This window comes from Cherax quadricarinatus, chromosome 10, assembly GCF_038502225.1.
Source record: "Cherax quadricarinatus isolate ZL_2023a chromosome 10, ASM3850222v1, whole genome shotgun sequence".
NCBI lineage: Eukaryota > Metazoa > Arthropoda > Malacostraca > Decapoda > Parastacidae > Cherax > Cherax quadricarinatus.
Window position 1 is genome coordinate 15,564,360 of NC_091301.1, and position 20,688 is coordinate 15,585,047.

The window sequence follows — 20,688 nt, forward strand, 5'->3', positions numbered from 1 at the left end:
TACTGTGCCTTGTGCCTTGTGGAACAGAGCTTTTCACAGTAGCCACCTCAGACTTTACTCTGTTTACTACTACTCCTCTTTATGTTCTATTTGTTAGGAAATTGTAGATCCATCTACCAACTTTTCCTGTTATTCCTGCGCTATTACACCATGGTCACACTTGTCAAAGGCTTTTGCAAAGTCTGTGTATACTACATATGTATTTTGTTGTCTTCTAGAGCATCCAGGACCTTGTCATGGTGGTCCAGTAATTGGGACAGACAGGAGCGACCTGCTCTAAACCCATGTTGTTTTTTACATAGTTAAGATACTTACCTGTTTTTTTACTTTTAAATATAAATAATAATTATCACAAGGACCCTAATGGAAATAAGTCACTCTGACATTTTTGGGTCACCCAAGGTTCCTACACATACATGTATGCTGCTATGTATGATATTCTGTGTACAACTTAAACTATGATCAACTTCTCTAGTATTAAGTAGTCTGTAAGCCATTAACTTTAGTCTGTCCATAATGCCAAGGCATGATAGTGGCTCTCTTTGCACTGCAATTCATTATTGTAATTACATAATCTCAATGTACTCTTGCAAGGAAATAAAAATTTGTATTTGTATCTCAAGTCTATCAAGGTACATTATACAGCATACGTCAGGCCAGTCTTGGGGTACGCATCACCAGTATGGAACCCACACCTGAATGAATCTAACAACATTAGATGATAGAAAAACCAGGGAAGATAGGAAAACAAGAAAGAAGGAGCATTGTGGCAGGCCCATGCTAGGCAGGTCCAAGTCACACTCACCCACGTACTTGTCTAAACTACTGTTAAAGCTCCCCGGGGTTTTCACATCAATGACGCTACTTGGTAACAGCTAACTAAATATAACAAGTGACTGAAGAACAAGCTAATGCTTTTTAATTTTATAGAAGTTTCTTTGAGGGGTCAAGTTTATAAACTTAGCGCAAGATGCTGCTCACGTTGCTAGTGCTCAAGGCAGATATTAACTGTGCTGTGATTGGTTCATGACAAAGACATAGCTGCCTCTCAACCAATCACGGTTGAGTTTTTATCAGGCTTGTGTATGTTTATGGAGGAGACCCACCACATGGAAACGTTGATCTTCGGGACGCTGGTGCTACAAAAATGGTAATAATATGATAAAGAAGGTTGATGTAACCTGAGTATAATGACACTGAGCTGTGTAGGATGTAATGTATCAGCCTGTTACTCTACTTGGTGTGATGTATCAACCTGTTACTCTACTTGGTGTGATGTATCAACCTGTTACTCTACTTGGTGTGATGTATCAGCCTGTTACTCTACTTGGTGTGATGTATCAACCAGTTACTCTACTTGGTGTGATGTATCAACCAGTTACTCTACTTGGTGTGATGTATCAACCAGTTACTCTACTTGGTGTGATGTATCAACCAGTTACTCTACTTGGTGTGATGTATCAACCAGTTACTCTACTTGGTGTGATGTATCAGCCTGTTACTCTACTTGGTGTGATGTATCAACCTGTTACTCTACTTGGTGTGATGTATCAACCAGTTACTCTACTTGGTGTGATGTATCAACCAGTTACTCTACTTGGTGTGATGTATCAACCAGTTACTCTACTTGGTGTGATGTATCAACCAGTTACTCTACTTGGTGTGATGTATCAACCAGTTACTCTACTTGGTGTGATGTATCAGCCTGTTACTCTACTTGGTGTGATGTATCAACCTGTTACTCTACTTGGTGTGATGTATCAACCAGTTACTCTACTTGGTGTGATGTATCAACCTGTTACTCTATTTGGTGTGATGTATCAACCAGTTACTCTACTTGGTGTGATGTATCAACCTGTTACTCTACTTGGTGTGATGTATCAGCCTGTTACTCTACTTGGTGTGATGTATCAACCTGTTACTCTACTTGGTGTGATGTATCAGCCTGTTACTCTACTTGGTGTGATGTATCAACCAGTTACTCTACTTGGTGTGATGTATCAACCTGTTACTCTACTTGGTGTGATGTATCAACCAGTTACTCTACTTGGTGTGATGTATCAACCTGTTACTCTACTTGGTGTGATGTATCAACCTGTTACTCTACTTGGTGTGATGTATCAGCCTGTTACTCTACTTGGTGTGATGTATCAGCCTGTTACTCTACTTGGTGTGATGTATCAACCTGTTACTCTACTTGGCGTGATGTATCAGCCTGTTACTCTACTTGGTGTGATGTATCAGCCTGTTACTCTACTTGGTGTGATGTATCAGCCTGTTACTCTACTTGGTGTGATGTATCAGCCTGTTACTCTACTTGGTGTGATATACCTGCTTGATAATCTGCTTGGTGTCATGTACCAGCCTTCATTCATACTTTGATGCAGAATGTGCAGGTTCGACTCATGCTGTGGACTGAGATATACATACATTATACTCACACGTGCATACATCCATATACATACAATAAACGAAATTTCAAAGTGCACATTATTTTTTAAATTTTGTTTTTCTATTTACAGCTGTACGTATTATTTGAGCATGCTTCAGGCTATGGCCTGTTTAGCATAAAGGAGTTTGAAGAAGTAGGAACATTCCTGCCAGAAGTAGAAGCTGCAGCCACCGAGGCTGCCAAGTTTCAAAAGGTGGTTAAGTTGGTAGGTTTTAAAGCCTTTACCTCTGCTGCCTCTGCTCTAGAAAATATCAATGCCATTACTGAAGGTAAGTTGTTTGCTAGAATAATTTAATGTAAAAAGTGTAGTTGGATTATCATATTGTTATTAGAACATTTATGTAATTAATAGTCACGTGGGAGGTTCCTTGACGCCAGCATGAGGCTCTTGATATAAGGAATTGGACCCATGCTCCCTGGGATCAAACCTGAATGCCTCCTATTCCCCCAGGTGCTATGACCCTTAGGAGTTTAGTGTTCCCGTTCTGAATGGAATATGTAATTAACAAAAATATTAAGAGTGCTTCAGAGATTTCAGATACTTTACTATTCTTTTTTTTTTTTTTTAATTAACACATTGGCTGTCTCCCACTAAGGTGAGGTGGCCTGTAAAAGAACTTTCATCATCATTCACTCCATCAGTGTCTTGCCAGAGGCACACTTACACTACAGCTATAAAACTGCAACATTAACACCCCTCCTTCAGAATGCAGATACTGTACTTCCCATGTCTAGGACTCAAGGCCGGCCTGCTGGTTTCCCTGAATTTTTATTTTTTATTAGCACACTGGCCGATTCCCACCATGGCAGGGTGGCCCGAAAAAGAAAAACCTTCACCATCACTCACTCCATCACTGTCTTGCCAGAAGAGTGCTTTACACTACAGTTTTTAAACTGCAACATTAACACCCCTCCTTCAGAGTGCAGGCACTGTACTTCCCATCTCCAGGACTCGAGTCTGGCATGCCGGTTTCCCTGAATCCCTTCATAAATGTTACTTTGCTCACACTCCAACAGCACGTCAAGTATTAAAAACCATTTGTCTCCATTCACTCCTATCAAACACGCTCACTCATGCCCGCTGGAAGTCCAAGCCCCTCGCACACAAAACCTCCTTTACCCCCTCCCTCCAACCTTTCCTAGGCCGACCCCTACCCCGCCTTCCTTCCACTACAGACTGATACCCTCTTGAAGTCATTCTGTTTCACTCCATTCTCTCTACATGTCCGAACCACCTCAACAACCCTTCCTCAGCCCTCTGGACAACAGTTTTGGCAATCCCGCACCTCCTCCTAACTTCCAAACTACGAATTCTCTGCATTATATTCACACCACGCATTGCCCTTAGACATGACATCTCCACTGCCTCCAGCTTTCTCCTCGCTGCAACATTCATCACCCATGCTCCACACCCATATAAGAGCGTTGGTAAAACTATACTCTCATACATTCCCCTCTTTGCCTCCAAGGACAAAGTTCTTTGTCTCCACAGACTCCTAAGTGCACCGCTGACCCTTTTCCCTTCATCAGTTCTGTGATTCACCTCATCTTTCATAGACCCATCCGCTGACACGTCCACTCCCAAATATCTGAATACATTCACCTCCTCCACACTCTCTCCCTCCAATCTGATATCCAATCTTTCATCATCTAATCTTTTTGTTATCCTCATAACCTTACTCTTTCCTGTATTCACTTTTAATTTTCTTCTTTTACATACCCTACCAAATTCATCCACCAACCTCTGCAACTTTTCAGAATCTCCCAAGAGCACAGTGTCATCAGCAAAGAGCAACTGTGACAACTCCCACTTTGTGTGATTCTTTATCTTTTAACTCCACACCTCTTGCCAAGACCCTCGCATTTACTTCTCTTACAACCCCATCTATAAATATATTAAACAACCACAGTGACATCACACACCCTTGTCAAAGGCCTACTTTTACTGGGAAATAATCTCCCTCTTTCCTACATACTCTAACTTGAGCCTCACTATCCTCGTAAAAACTCTTCACTGCTTTCAGTAACCTACCTCCAATACCATACATCTGCCACATTGCCCCCCTATCCACCCTGTCATATGCCTTTTCCAAATCCATAAATGCCACAAAAACCTCTTGAGCCTTATCTAAATACTGTTCACTTATATGTTTCACTGTAAACACCTGGTCCACACACCCCCTACCTTTCCTAAAGCCTCCTTGTTCATCTGTTATCCTATTCTCCATCTTACTCTTAATTCTTTCAATAATAACTCTACCTGGAGTTTACCTGGAGAGAGTTCCGGGGGTCAGCGCCCCTGGAACAGACTTATCCCCCTATAATTTTTGCACTCTCTTTTGTCCCCTTTGCCTTTATACAAAGGAACTATGCATGCTCACTGCCAATCCCTAGGTACCTTACCCTCTTCCATACACCTATTAAACAATAGCACCAACCGCTCCAAAACTATATCCCCGCCTGCTTTTAACATTTCTATCTTTATCCCATCAATCCCAGCTGCCTCACCCCCTTTCATTTTACCTACTGCCTCACGAACTTCCTCCACACTCACAACTGGCTCTTCCTCACTCCTACAAGATGTTATTCCTCCTTGCCCTATACATGAAATCACAGCTTCCCTATCTTCATCAACATTTAACAATTCCTCAAAATATTCCCTCCATCTTCCCAATACCTCTAACTCTCCATTTAATAACTCTCCTCTCCTATTTTTAACTGACAAATCCATTTGTTCTCTAGGCTTCCTTAACTTGTTAATCTCACTCCAAAACTTTTTCTTGTTTTCAACAAAATTTGTTGGTAACATCTGACCCACTCTCATTTGCTCTCTTTTTACATTGCTTCACCACTCTCTTAACCTCTCTCTTTTTCTCCATATACTCTTCCCTCCGTGCATCACTTCTACTTTGTAAAAACTTCTCATATGCTAACTTTTTCTCCCTTACTACTCTCTTTACGTCATCATTCCACCAATCGCTCCCCTCCCCTCCCGCACCCACTTTCCTGTAACCACAAACTTCTGCTGAACACTCTAACACTACATTTTTAAACCTACCCCAAACCTCTTCGACCCCATTACCTATGCTCTCATTAGCCCATCTATCCTCCAATAGCTGTTTTTATCTTACCCTAACTGCCTCCTCTTTTAGTTGATAAACCTTCACCTCTCTCTTCCCTGATGCTTCTATTCTCCTTGTATCCCATCTACCTTTTACTCTCAGTGTAGCTACAACTAAAAAGTGATCTGATATATCTGTGGCCCCTCTATAAACATGTGCATCCTGAAGTCTACTCAACAGTCTTTTATCTACCAATACATAATCCAACAAACTACTGTCATTTTGCTCTACATCATATCTTGTATACTTATTTATCCTCTTTTTTCTTAAAATATGTATTACCTATAACTAAACCCCTTTCTGTACAAAGTTCAATCAAAGGGCTCCCATTATCATTTACACCTGGCACCCCAAACTTACCTACCACACCCTCTCTAAAAGTTTCAGGTCCCCTACCACAATTACTCTCACTTGGTTCAAAGGTTCCTATACATTCACTTAACATCTTCCAAAATCTCTCTCTCTCCTCTACATTCCTCTCTTCTCCAGGTGCATACACACTTATTATGACCCACTTTTTGCATCCAACCTTTTCTTTAATCCACATAATCCTTGAATTAAACATTCATATTCTCTTTCCTCCTTCCATAACTGATCCTTCAACATTATTGCTACCCCTTCCTTAGCTCTAACCCTCTCAGATACTCTAGATTTAATCCCATTTATTTCCCCCCACCGAAACTCCCCTACCCCCTTCATAAATGTTCTCTTGCTCACACTCCAACAGCACGTCAAGTCCTAAAAACCATTTGTCTCCATTTGCTCCTATCTAACATGCTCACACATGCTTGCTAGAAGTCCCAGTGCCTCACACACAAAACCTCCTTTATCTCCTCCCTCCAACCTTCCCTAGGCTGACCCCTACCCCACCTTCCTTCATTTAAAAGGTAAAAAAAAAAAAAAAAAATTGCGCACTTCTGGTAAAACTGATTAAATGAATGATGGTGAATGTGTTTCTTTTTGTTTAAGGTCACCCTATTTCGGTGGAAGACGGCAGTTTTGTTTAAAAAAAAAAAAAGTGCCATAACATCATTGTTCAATATCCATATTTATGTTAATACTTGAATTTATTCAGATGAGCCTTGTTAAATCAACCCCTATTGAAATGTGTACAATCTGTTATTCCAGGCCTTATTATATGTGTTCAAGCCTTACTTGATTTTTGAGTGGTACCCATGATGGCTTGCTGGGATGTAGTATTTTGGAATACTGTTTCCTCTTGAGTTTTCCCTGATAAGATATTCATATAAGAACATAAGAAAGAAGGAACACTGCAGCAGGCCTACTGGCCCATGTGAGGCAGGTCCAGTTCTCCTACTGGCTTAAGCCAATGCCCTAACCTAGTCAGGTCAGATCACACTCACTTAAGGAAGGAGCACGGCATCTGACCTAGTAGCACAAGCTAGTGAGGTCCAACTCTCGCCCACCCACACCCACTCACGTATTTATCTAACCTATTTTTAAAACTAAACATCTTAGCTTCTATGATGGTACTCAGGAGTTTGTTCCACTCATCCACAACTCTATTACCAGACCAGTGCTTTCCTATATCTTTCCTGAATCTGAATTTTTCCAACTTAAAACCATTGCTTCGAGTCCTGTCTAGGCTAGATATTTGTAGCACATTATTTACATCCCCTTTATTTATTCCTGTTTTCCATTTATATACCTCAGTCATATCCCTCCTAATTCTGTGCCTTTCTAAAGAGTGCAGATTCAGGGTCCTCAGTCTATCCTCATAGGGAAGATTTCTGATAAATGGGATCAACTTTGTCATCCTCCTCTGTACGTTTTCCAGTGCATTTATATCCATTATGTAATATGGTGACCAGAACTATGCAGCATAATCTAAATGAGGCCTAACCAAAGATATATAAAGGTGAAGAACAACCTGAGGACTTCTGTTAGTTATACTTCTTGATGTGAAGTCAAGGATTCTGTTAGCTTTACTGCGAACACTTATGCACTGTTGTCTTGGTTTCAAATTACTGCTAACCAGAACTCCTAAATGCTTTTTGCAATCAGTAATATTAAGATCTACATTATTTAGTTTATATGTGGAATGGTTATTTTCCTGCCTAACATTTAGAACTTTGCATTTGTCTATATTAAACTGCATCTGCCAGTTTTCCGACCACTGCATCAGTCTATTCAAATCATCCTGGAGTGCTCTAGTGTCCTCATTAGAATTAATTGGGCCACCTATTTTGGTGTCATCAGCAAATTTGCCCATGTCACTTTTTATTCCCTCACATGTGTTATTTATGTAAATTTTGAACAACAAAGGACCCAACACTGACCCTTGTGGAACACCGCTTGTGATGTGCCCCCATTCTGATTTCTCCCCATTTATGCAAACTCTGCTGCCTATCTAGTTTGATTTTGTAATTGTCGTTACACTATTCTTTCAGGTCTTTTAACAGAGGATTTGAGTGCCTTTTTGGAGGCTAACTTGCCAAAACCGGGAAAGAAGAAAGAGATACAGTTAGGAGTCAGTGATGCTAAATTGGGTGCAGTCATCAATGAACAATTGGGGGTATCAGTCACACATATTGGAGTTGTTCCAGAAGTAAGGAGAGAGAACTTATACATATTAAAAGATATAAAGATGATGTACTGCAATGTATTTCAATATTTTTAGCATATTTTGTTTTAATTAACCCTTTGACTGTTTTGGTCGTATATGTACGTCTTACGCGCCACTGTTTCGGACGTATTAATATGCATAAATTCTAGCGGCTTCAAATCAAGCAGGAGAAAGCTGGTAGGCCCACATATGAGAGAAAGGGTCTGTGTGGTCAGTGTGCACCACATAAAAAAATATCCTGCAGCACACAGTGCATAATGAGAAAAAAAACTGACCGTTTTTTTGGATTAAAACACTGACTTTGAGGTGTATTTTCGTATAGTATTTATCGTTGTATTCTCGTTTTCATGGTCTCACGTGATAAAATGGAAAACATATTTCAGAAATAGAGATGATTTTGATTAGTCTCACGATGAAAACGACCTTGAAATTGACCTTAAAGTAGCAGAAATGTTCAATTTTTACCACTGTTCAGGAGTAAGCAAATCACACCACACGTCCAATACACGTCAACTGGGGAGTCTAATATTCTTTCACTAGTGCACTGATATTATACCATTTTTATAATAATGCATTAGTCTGCATAACAGTAAATTTTGTATTTTTTGTGTGAATAAAAAATCAAAATAGAAAGCAATAGTAATGTAAGAGGGGCCTAGAGACATGACTAATGAACAGAGGATATGCTATTTTATTGCCAAGAATATCTACATTGTTTATTCTGGACCCTATTTTGAAATTGGCATCTTTTTTAATTTGCGTGAAATTGGCCAAATTGCCAATTTCTGACCACTTTATTGGGTAGTTCAAATCGGTAAATGGGTGGTTTCTTGTACTCAACTGATAGAAAAAATGGAGTTCTAAAGAAATAGTTATGAGTTTGGTCAACTGGAACAATGGAATTGGCCAAACACAGGGCTCAAAGTCGGTGAAATCGCCGATGCGTATATGTCACCGAGACTACTAACTTTGCGGGAGCATAATTCCGTGAGTTTTTGACCAAATTTTGTACTTTTGGTGTCATTACCATCGGGAAAAGATTCTCTTATCATAAGATTTTTTTTTTTTTTCCAAAAATTTTGTGACAGAATGACAGTTTCAGAAAGGGGCTTGCGATAGTCAAAGGGTTAAGGCATAAATGCATGCAGAGTTATCTCTTTGTGTAAATCTTTTTCTAGTAGTTTTCTTTGGCTCAGAAACCAAATTTTTTCACTCCATATTTGACAGCTGCTTTTGAAACATCTTATTACTGTTAATTAGAATTCTTCTGCCTACACTTCAAAATTTATTTGCATTCAGATTTCTGTTGTAGTTAATGTGACTACCATTTTTAATTAATAATTGAGATATGTGAAATTTGCATGTAAGTTTATTATTATACTTGGTTTTACCATCAGTTAAATTTATTGACATGGGAGTTTTACAGAATTGCATTTCCACCAGGTTGTGCGTGGTATCCGGACACACTTGAACCATTTTGTAAAAGGCCTGACTCCAGCTTCTATGAAACAAACGGAGCTTGGCTTGGGTCATTCGTACTCCAGAGGAAAAGTGAAATTCAATGTCAACAGAGTAGACAACATGATTATTCAAAGTATTGCTCTGGTTGACCAGCTCGATAAAGACATAAACACATTTGCCATGCGTATCAAGTATGTATTATTACATCACCAGTGTTTGATAATACTGTAAAATAAACCTAGGAAAATTCTCTGTCTTGATTGAATATATAAATATGTACTACAGGGAAAGCTTACTTGCTGTCACTTATCATAAGTATTGTTTCATCTGGTTCAAATTGAAATTTTGTTATAATGCATCTTGATTAAAGTTGTTTGGGAAACTTACTTATAGATATGTTTAACTTTCTTGAATAAAAAATCAGTTTAATATGCCAGTCAGAAATGCCAATAAGAAATCAGTTTAATATGTAAGTGTTTTTATATTTATGCTTTTTTTTCACAGGGAATGGTACTCTTATCACTTTCCAGAACTTGCCAAAATAGTTACCGACAACTATAAATTCAGTTTGTGTGCAAACTATATCAGAGATCGCAAAACTCTTTCTGAAGAGTCTTTAGAAAAGTTGGAGGAGCTTGTCATGGATTCTGAAATGGCTCAAGCTATATTAGATGCATCTAGAATGTCAATGGGTAAGTTATAAATTATATTACATGGTACAGTATTATCTACATATTGTAGCACACTTCATAACTGATGAAATTTGTTTTTGGAATAATGAAACAGATAACATAAACAAGGTATATAATACTGACAAATATATGAGATAGAGACATGCAGCATTACATAACTCTGTTATGGAAGCACTTTACTCACCAGGAAGAGGAGTTATGTAAATGCCATTGTTTAGAATTTGCAATCATTTGTCTTGGCAGTACAGTTGTGTAGAACATGGGGAGCCTCGGTATCTCCAGAGTTTTGGCTAAATTGATTTTAGGCCATTAGAACACAGTTAAGCAATGTCAATTATTTTGTGAACCCTACTTATGCTGCTATTAACATCTGGGTATTTCCCTGTTTTTCTGCTTATATTGGATAGGTAAAGGTCCCTTGCAGGCGAAACGTTTCCATGGGAATGGTATCATTGGCTGGATCTTTCCTGATGCTCTTGTTAACTGCAGTGATGTAGTTGTCTTACCAGTCAATGGAGATTGGATTATTTACAGCCTTAGTGTGTACAGTACTACTGGATAGTGGCTGTTTGAGAATGGGTGGAAGCAAGCAATATGACAGAGGCGTGTGGTTGAGGTATGGGATTGGATGCATACGAACATAGCAATGAAACTAGGGAGGTTGTATGTGTTAAGTAGGACAATGACTCCCAAATACACTCACTGCAAAGCAGAGAGAAAAGAACCCGGCACGTGCCACATTTTCTTCTACATTGACTCCACCATGTATGTTTTTTTTTTTTTTTTTCAACAAGTTGGCCGTCTCCCACCGAGGCAGGGTGACCCAAAAAAGAAAGAAAATCCCCAAAAGAAAATGCTTTCATCATCATTCAACACTTTCACCACACTCACACATAATCACTGTTTTTGCAGAGGTGCTCAGAATACAACAGTTTAGAAGCATATACGTATAAAGATACACAACATATCCCTCCAAACTGCCAATATCCCAAACCCCTCCTTTAAAGTGCAGGCATTGTACTTCCCATTTCCAGGACTCAAGTCCGACTATATGTATGTAAATTAATTAATATTCGTATTCATAAAAAATGTGCTGCAATTTTTCAACTACACTAGCACAAAAAGTGCTAATAAATCATGTGTTGACCAGTGGTCCAGTGTACATACACGTGGTATGTACTGATGTGAATCATATCTAATTATAATTTATTGTGAATTTCACTAATTGTGTACTTTTATATGCCTTTTTAAAAAATGGTAAATAAGTGACTAATATTAAAAAAATATTCTGTATTTCCCTTTTTAGGAATGGACATCTCTCCTATTGATTTGATGAATATTGAACGGTTTGCAAAACGTGTAGTCGCACTGTCAGAATATCGTAAACAGTTGGCAGAGTACCTGAGGAGCAAGATGGCATCTGTAGCGCCTAATTTGTCTGTACTTATTGGAGAGGTGGTAGGTGCCCGCCTTATCTCCCATGCTGGGTCACTGACTAACCTAGCAAAGTATCCCGCTTCAACTGTACAGATTCTAGGAGCTGAAAAGGCACTGTTTCGAGCCATCAAGACCCGAAGCAACACTCCGAAATATGGTCTAATTTTTCATTCTACGTTCATTGGACGTGCAGCAACAGCCAACAAAGGCAGAATTTCTCGTTATTTGGCCAACAAGTGTTCCATCGCTTCCCGAATTGATTGTTTTACAGGTGAGTTGCATTTCTCTGCACATCAAGCATTTGAGCAAGGGTTCATCACCATTAAATGGACTTAATAGGTAGGAGGGGGGTAGGTGGTCAGTAACAGCAATGATGGTGATTAGAGATCAGATAGTTTTGTCATGATTGCAACAATGAACAATTCTTTAACTAATGGACTCAATCCATTGTTTTTTAATAAATTGACAGTGATTTTGTGGCATACTTTTAGTCTTGTTAAACTGAGGGTTTGCTGTACTGTATGTATAAAAAAGTCAGGTTTTTGCTTAGAATCTTTAGAAATTTTCATTCTCACCTGTTTACTGGATTTAATAATTTTCACACAATCATTTAAAATCCTTCAGTAAACCCTTCCAGTTAAGTTAAAAAATTTAACTACTATATCTTATCTTTCCCATCAGAAAATTTGACCTCGGTATTTGGAGAAAAACTTCGTGACCAAGTTGAAGAACGACTTAAATTTTATGAGACTGGAGACTTACCACGTAAGAATATTGATGTTATGCATGAAGCGATGATTGAACACAATAATGTACTGGAACAAGGCAAGGAAAAGAAGCGTAAATATGATAGTATTGTTGATGGTAAGTTTATTTTAAAATGTTTGTTTTAAAAATTGCCATTGCTGATTAAGTATTTTGTTTGCAATAGTCTTGGTGCATTTTCACACCTTGTTAGATCTTACTGCAGCCCATAAAATATCAAATTGGAATTTTCTGTTTGTGTGTTTCTGTAAAATAAATTAGTCCACACTGTTAATGAACATCAATGTTCATGAAATCACCACACTTCGCTCCTCTCCTATTCCTCTTTAACCGATAATTTTTGCTAATACAAATTTAATCTTGAGGTCTGTCTCGTCATATTAAACAACCTAGTCAAGGCAGAATTGTCAAAAATTCATACATTGATGTCCACCAACATACTAACAGTGAATGTAAAAAAAACTACTTGTGTGTAAATATTATAAAAAGGAAAATTATTCTAACCTAATATGGGGGATACTTTTTTCCAGATCATACAGCAATAGAAATACATCTAGTTTTTAATATTTATCACCCCATGTTAACTAGTTTTTAGCATTTCTCAGCCATGTGTATAATAATAATTCTTTCAACAAACCGGCCATATCCCACAAAGGCAGGGTGGCCCAAAAAGAAATACGAACATTTCTCTCTTTAAATTTAGTAATTTGTATAGGAAAAGGAGTTGCTAGCCCCTTGGTCCCAGCATTTTAGTCGCCTCTTAAGAGGCAACTGAAATGCCTGAAACTTTTTGTACAGAGGATTTTACACGTCATTATACAATGTTTTTATTGATTATTTATAGTCTACATCTACCGACATATTTTTGAATAAAAATATTGTATTGTGCTTCAGGTGAAGCTGTTAGCAATGAAGTGACTGAGGAACCACCAAAGAAAAAGAAAAAGAAGAAAAAAAAAGCAGTAGAGGAAGCAACTGTTGATGCAGTCGTAAACGAGGAGAATGCAACAGAGGTAAATGTCAGCTGTGATAAGAATTAAATACATATTGGTACTGCCATGTCATAGAAATACTCACCTATGCTTATCTACATGGGGTTGTAGGGGTGGTGTCCTAGCTTCTGCCTCTGCCCCTCAACTTACTGCTTAACAAATTCACTCTCTCCTAGCCTCTTAGGCCCTATCATTCATATTCTTAAAACTATGTACAGATCTGCTTCTACTTCATTGTCATTCCACTTCCCAACCACCCTGAGATTGAAGAAATACTTAAGAACATAAGAACATAAGAACATAAGAACGAAGGAACACTGCAGAAGGCCTACTGGCCCATGCGAGGCAGGTCCAAGTCTCCTACCGGCTTAAGCCAATGCACCCAACCTAGTCAGGTCAGGTCACATTGACTTAAGGGAGGAACACGGCAACCGACCTGGTAGCACAAGCTATCAGGTCTAACTCACACCCACCCACATCCACTCATGTATTTATCCAACCTATTTTTAAAGCTACACAACGTTCTGGCCTCTATAACGGTACTTGGGAGTTTGTTCCACTCATCCACAACTCTATTACCAAACCAGTACTTTCCTATATCCTTCCTGAATCTGAATTTTTCCAACTTAAAACCATTGCTGCGAGTCCTGTCTAGGCTAGATATTTTCAGCACACTATTTACATCCCCTTTATTTATTCCTGTCTTCCATTTATACACCTCAATCATATCCCCCTAATTCTACGTCTTTCTAGAGAGTGCAGATTCAGGGCCCTTAGTCTATCCTCATAGGGAAGGTTTCTGATACATGGGATCAACTTTGTCATCCTCTTTTGTACATTTTCCAGAGAATTTATATCCATTCTGTAATAAGGTGACCAAAACTGTGCAGCATAATCTAAATGAGGCCTAACCAAGGATGTATAGAGTTGAAGAACAACCTGAGGACTCCTATTATTTATGCTTCTTGATATGAAGCCAAGGATTCTATTAGCTTTATTGCGAACACTTATGCACTGTTGTCTTGGTTTCAGATTACTGCTAACCAGAACTCCTAAATCTTTTTCGCAATCCGTAATATTAAGATCTACATTATTTAGTTTATATGTGGCATGGTTATTGTCCTGTCCAACATTTAGAACTTTGCATTTGTCTATATTAAACTGCATCTGCCACTTCTCCGACCACTGCATCAGTCTATTCAAATCTTCCTGGAGTGCTCGAATGTCCTCGTCAGAATGAATTCGACGGCCTATTTTGGTGTCATCGGCAAACTTGCCGATGTCGCTCTTTATGCCCTCATCTATGTCGTTTATGTAGATTGTGAACAGCAGGGGGCCCAACACTGACCCCTGTGGAACACCGCTCGTGACACTTCCCCACTCTGATTTCTCCCCATTTATGCAAACTCTCTGCTGCCTATTTGTCAACCATGCCTCTATCCAGGAAAAAATTTCTCCTCCTATTCCATGTGCTTTAATTTTCCTCAATAGTCTCTGATGTGGGACCCTGTCAAAAGCCTTACTGAAGTCCATATACACAATATCATATTCATTACCATGATCTACCTCCTCAAATACCTTAGTGAAAAAAGTTAATAAATTCGTAAGGCAGGAACGCCCCTTTGTAAAACCATGCTGAGATTCGTTGATTAATTTATGCTTTTCAAGGTGGCTACGAACTGCCTCGGCAATTATTGATTCCATAAATTTTCCCACTATGGAGGTTAGGCTTATTGGTCTATAGTTCGAAGCTAAGGACCTGTCACCTGTTTTGAAAATAGGTATCACATTTGCCATTTTCCACTTATCTGGCACCATGCCAGTTTGTAGTGATATGTTGAAAAGATTAGACAAAGGTGTGCTAAGCTCCTCTTTACATTCCTTTAGAACCCTTGCATACAGTTCATCAGGGCCTGGGGATTTGTTAGGTTTTAATTTATCTATTTGCCTAAGGACCATGTCACTTGTGACCCTAATAGTACACAGTTTATTATCGTCCTGTTCTACATAATTTATCATTACTGGAATATCGCTGGTATCCTCCTGTGTAAAAACTGAGAGGAAGTATGTGTTAAAAATTCTACACATTTCCTTATCACTGTCAGTGAGCTGACCCGAGGAACTTTTGAGTGGGCCTATCTTGTCCCTGATCTTACTTCTGTATACCTGAAAGAATCCTTTTGGGTTAGTCTTCGATTCTCTTGCAACTTTAACCTCATAATCTCTTTTTGCTTTTCTAATTCCCTTTTTTATTTCTCTCTTTAACTGAATATATCGATTTCTCAATTGCCCCTCTCCTCTTTTGATTTGCCTATATATGCCTCTCTTTTGACCAATCAGATATTTTAATCTATTGTTCATCCATTTAGGATCATTTTTGTTTGATCTGATTTCCCTATTTGGAACATATTTGACTGAGCAGCTAGAACTATGCCCTGGAAAGCATCATATCGGCAACCATCACCACCTACCTGACCCTTAGTCAGGTCATTCCAGTTCAGCCCACCTAAGTAATTTTTCAGTCCTATGAAATCAGCCAAGCGAAAGTCAGGGACGGAGACTTGATTGCCATTATTAGGGGAATTCCATGATATATTAAAACTGAGTGATTTGTGATCACTTTCCCCAAGCTCATCATTAACCTCAAGATTATTAATTAGTGTTTCCCTACTGGCAAGAACCAAGTCAAGGAGGTTATTTCCCCTAGTTGGCTCTGTCACAAACTGTTTTAAAAAACAATCCTGGATCGTATCAAGAAAGTCACCTGACTCTAAATTTCCTGTCAAATTGCTCCAGTCAATCTGTCTATAGTTGAAATCTCCCATTAGCACAACATTTTCGTATGTAGATGCCTTACGAATTTCGTCCCATAGAAGTTTACTGCACTCCCTATCAAGATTTGGGGCCCTGTAAATCACACCCAAAATTAGTTTTTCTCGGCCCTCGAGAAGCTGTAACCAAACAGATTCAGTGGCTGACGCTTCTAATTTAATATCTTGTCTAACACAACAATTTAGATTGTCTCTGACATACATCGCTACTCCACCACCTTTCCTGTTGACCCTGTCAGTGTGGAATAATTTATAGCCTTGTATGTGACATTCAGAGGGCATCTCTCTATCTTTCAGATTGAGCCAGGTCTCTGTTATAGCAATAATATCTATGTCTCCTGCACTTGCAATTAATCTTAGCTCATCTATCTTATTTCTTACACTCCTGCTATTAGTATAGTAAACCTTAAGGGAGCTAGTCCCTTGCTGCCCTCTGCTGTCCCCCTTTGTTTGCTGACCTGATCTATTGTCTTTATTTATAACTTCATGCTGAATGCCTTTTATACATTTACTGTTTCCAACCCAAGTGTTGCAACCTGCTTGTTTCCCACACACACCCATACCTCTATCTTCCATCAGTTTAAAATCATAGGCATTTCACCAATGGCCTTCTCAATCGAGTCTGCAAGTGCTACCACCCCAGCCCCAGAGAGATGTACCCCATCCCTTGCATACATATCATGTTTGCCATAAAAGTTGTTCCAGTTGTCAATGAATGGGATTGCAAGTTCCTTGCAGTATCTGTCTAGCCAGCAATTTACACCAATTGCCCTAGACAACCATTCATTTCCTACTCCCCTTCTAGGCAAGATGCTACATATGATTGGGATCCCTCCCTTAGACTTAATGAAATCTATAGCTGACCTGTACTTATCTAGCAGCTCTTCTCTCCTACCCTTCCCAATATCATTTCCACCAGCACTGAGACAGATAATGGGCTTGCTCCCATTACCTGACATGATATTATCCAGCCTGTTGACAATGTCCCCAACACCAGCTCCAGGGAAGCACACTCTATCTCTCATCTTCTTATTCCTATTACAAAAAGCACGGTCAATGTATCTTACCTGAGAGTCACCAACCACAAGAATGCGCTTACCTCCATTAGCAGGGGCAGTAGTACCCTTACCTTCACTGGCCACTGAAGTACATTCATCCTGAAGAACAGAGAAGCGATTTCCTACCTTCAGATCTTCACTCTTAACTTTCCTTACTCTGATGCGCCTTCCATTACTGTGAACTACTCGCCACTTGTAGCAGGTGCTGGGCTGCACCTCACTGCTGGTAGCCGTTGCTGCCTCCCCAACTACAGCCTCCTCACAGCGAGAGACAGACTGCACCTCGCTGCTAGAAGCCTCATTCCCCACAACTCCAGCCACCTCACACTCTCTCCCAGACCCATTGAGGTGGACCTTCAGCCTCCTAATCTCCTCCTGGAGAAGCAAGACCTCCTCCTTCAACTCTCCAACCTCAATTTTTAAAACACTGCAGAAGCAAGCCATGCTTTGTAACCATCCACACTAATCCCCAAGGCATTCCTGACATTCCTGTGATTCGTCTGTTTCTTCGACTTCCAGCTGTACCCTCGAGTACCTGTTTCCCTGCCTCTCAAAAGCCTATTCTTGTCTCCCCTGTCAATACCCGAGTATATCATATGATTTCGTGTCTCTTGTCTTTCTATCCTCCAGAGTCATTAGGGTAAATTTCTTTATCCTCTCCTCATAGCTCATAACCCTTAGCTCAAGAGCTAGTCTTGTGGTAAAATGGTACTAGGTTTAGTAGGTACTAGTAGGGGCAGGTAGTGGTTTCCTGGTTAAACAGGCGATCAACAAGGAAAACTGGCCTGTAATTGTGTGCATTAAAGTCACTAAGCTATATTTAAAAAGAAATACAAAGGGCATGTCATTTGCTTGCTGATGCACATTTTCTGTTGTATGAATTTTTAGCCAGATAAAAGAATGTGGGCCTTTTATTTACAATTTAATAAAAAATCGTCTTAGCTTGCAGAAAATTATGCTGTTGAGAAGAAAAAGAAAAAGAAGAAAAAGAAGGCAGAAAATGCTGAAGTGGAAGAGCCAGAGGTGAATGGCGGTGAAGAACTGCTGGAAGAGGTACCAGCTGAAGTTCCAAAGAAAAAGAAAAAGAAGAATCTAGAAGTGAATGATGAATTAGAAAGTGTGGAGGTGGCAGCAGTTGAAACTACAAAGAAAAAGAAAAAGAAACAGCAAAAGCAAGAGTTGAATTGCCATTGAAAGTTTGTAACTGTATATTTAGTGGCATGTTTTAAATTTCCTTGTCCATAATTAACAATATATACTGGGTATATATGAGTACGTTGTGAATTTTGAGTCAGAGCCGTCAAATATTTTTTTAATTTGTCTTTTTCATGTTCATTAATTGTTGCATTCATTTGAATTGACATGGTAGCAGTTTTATTGTTTTCACCAAAATTAACTTTGGAGCCTGATTTAACCCTTAAACGGTCCAAAGAGATTGACGTTCAAATTTGTAGTGCTACAAAAGTAGATCTACTTTTTTTTACATATTTTCAAATATAACAAAAAAAAATGTAGATAAAAGTTTTTTTACAAGTTTTCAAATGTAAAACAAAAAAGATCTACATTTTTTTACATACTTTCAGCTGTTGAAAAAACGTATATATACGTTTGGACTATTTAAGGGTTAACTGTGCTGAAAGTTATGTAATTTAATCTTACCTAAAATATCTAAGGTCAGCATAGCTTAGTAAGTACAATATTAACATGAGTTAAATCTCTTGTATAATTTTTATGATATTCTGACTGATTCTTGCAATTAAAGCATAAATTTATATGTACTTTGCTTCTTTGAAAACAATTGTTGCCAAACATACCAAGTTGGCAAGTTCTGGCTGTTTAATACATACATATAACATGTATGTGTGTGTGTACTGTGGAAATTAGGAGGTTTGGAGTTACTAAAAGTATTAGTCAGAGGACTGAGGAGGGGCTGTTGAGATGGTTTGGTCATTTAGAGAGTGGGACAAAGTAGAATGACTTGGAGAGCATATGAATCTGTGGGGGAAGGAAGGTGGGGTAGGGTCTGGCCCTGAAAAGGTTGGAGGGAGGGAGGGGGTAAAGAAGGTTTTATGGGCGAGGGTTTTGGACTTCCAGCAGGCGTATGTAAGCGTGTTAGATAGGGGTGAATGGAGACGAATGGTGTTTGCGACCTGACGAGCTGTTTGAGTGTGAGCAGGGTAATATTTTGTGAAGGGATTCAGGGAAACCGGTTAGCCGGACTTGAGTCATGGAAATGGGAAGTACAATGCCTGCACTTTAAAGGAGTAGTTTGGCAGTTTGGAGGGACATCTGAACTGTCGTATCTGGGTGCCTCTGCAAAGACAGTCACTACATATGAGTGCTGGTGAAAGTGTTGAATGATGATGAAAGTATTTTTCTTTCTGTTTGGGTCACCCAGCCTCGGTGGGAAACGGCCGACGTGTTAAAAAAGCAACACGTCTGCCGTTTCCCACCGAGGCTGGGTATGTATGTAACGTGTGCAGGTGCATGCATTCATGCACATATGTGTAGGTAAAAATTGATAAATTGAACAAAGGGAGTGACCACCAGAGTTTAATAGGTAACTCTTATGTAATGGAAATGAGAGAGCAGCAGCTTTGGATAGTAATGAATGAAATAGCATCCTGTTAAGTATGAAATTTTCATCGAGATCAGTCTGTAATTGATATTGTATTTCTTGATGTGCCTCTTGACTGTTGTACCAAATTTTTATTGCACAGTCACTTACCATCTGTCAACACTGAAATTTTACTGTCATTAATGCATTAGTCTGAAAATAAATTTATTCCATGGAATCGACCATATTAAATCAGTGTATCAGCCTGAAAATAAATTTACCATAAGAGATTGACCATGTTAAATCAAGTACAGCATGTACTCATATATAATTTATGTATGGTACATACTGATTGCAAAATTCATTGGTGGCTCTATATTATTCATAATTTGCAGAAAGCTATTACATCACTACATTGTTCTGAATTTTCTTTAGATATTTTAAAACTTAATAATTAATTGCCTTATGTTATTTCTATATACGTGGTTCTTAGTGTGACTGAATTGTTTTTGTTATTCATCATTAAATCATTGGTCAGATACATGGATCTTGTTTAATTTATTGTAAGTGCATCAGCAAAAAATTATAAACTGTGTGTGGTGCAGATATTATGCAGAGAATTCATAGTTTGGAGATTAAGAGGTGTAGAGTTATTAAAAATATCCAGAGGGCTGAGGAGGGATTGTTGAGGTGATTTGGTCGTTGGAGAGGATGGGGCAAAGTAAGATGACTTG

At 38.9% G+C, this 20,688-nt stretch overlaps 1 protein-coding gene across 1 annotated transcript; it reads left to right on the top strand.

Moving 5' to 3' along the window:
- The first annotated feature begins 1,008 nt into the window (after positions 1-1,008).
- On the top strand, positions 1,009-20,497 carry Nop56 (Nop56 ribonucleoprotein). Its single transcript, XM_053775609.2, has 9 exons — positions 1,009-1,150; positions 2,523-2,721; positions 7,986-8,143; positions 9,605-9,813; positions 10,127-10,314; positions 11,621-12,022; positions 12,433-12,615; positions 13,411-13,529; positions 18,340-20,497. The coding sequence occupies exons 1-9, from the start codon at positions 1,148-1,150 to the stop codon at positions 18,589-18,591; spliced, it is 1,713 nt and encodes a 570-aa protein (XP_053631584.2). The 5' UTR covers positions 1,009-1,147; the 3' UTR covers positions 18,592-20,497.
- Positions 20,498-20,688: the final 191 nt, after the last annotated feature.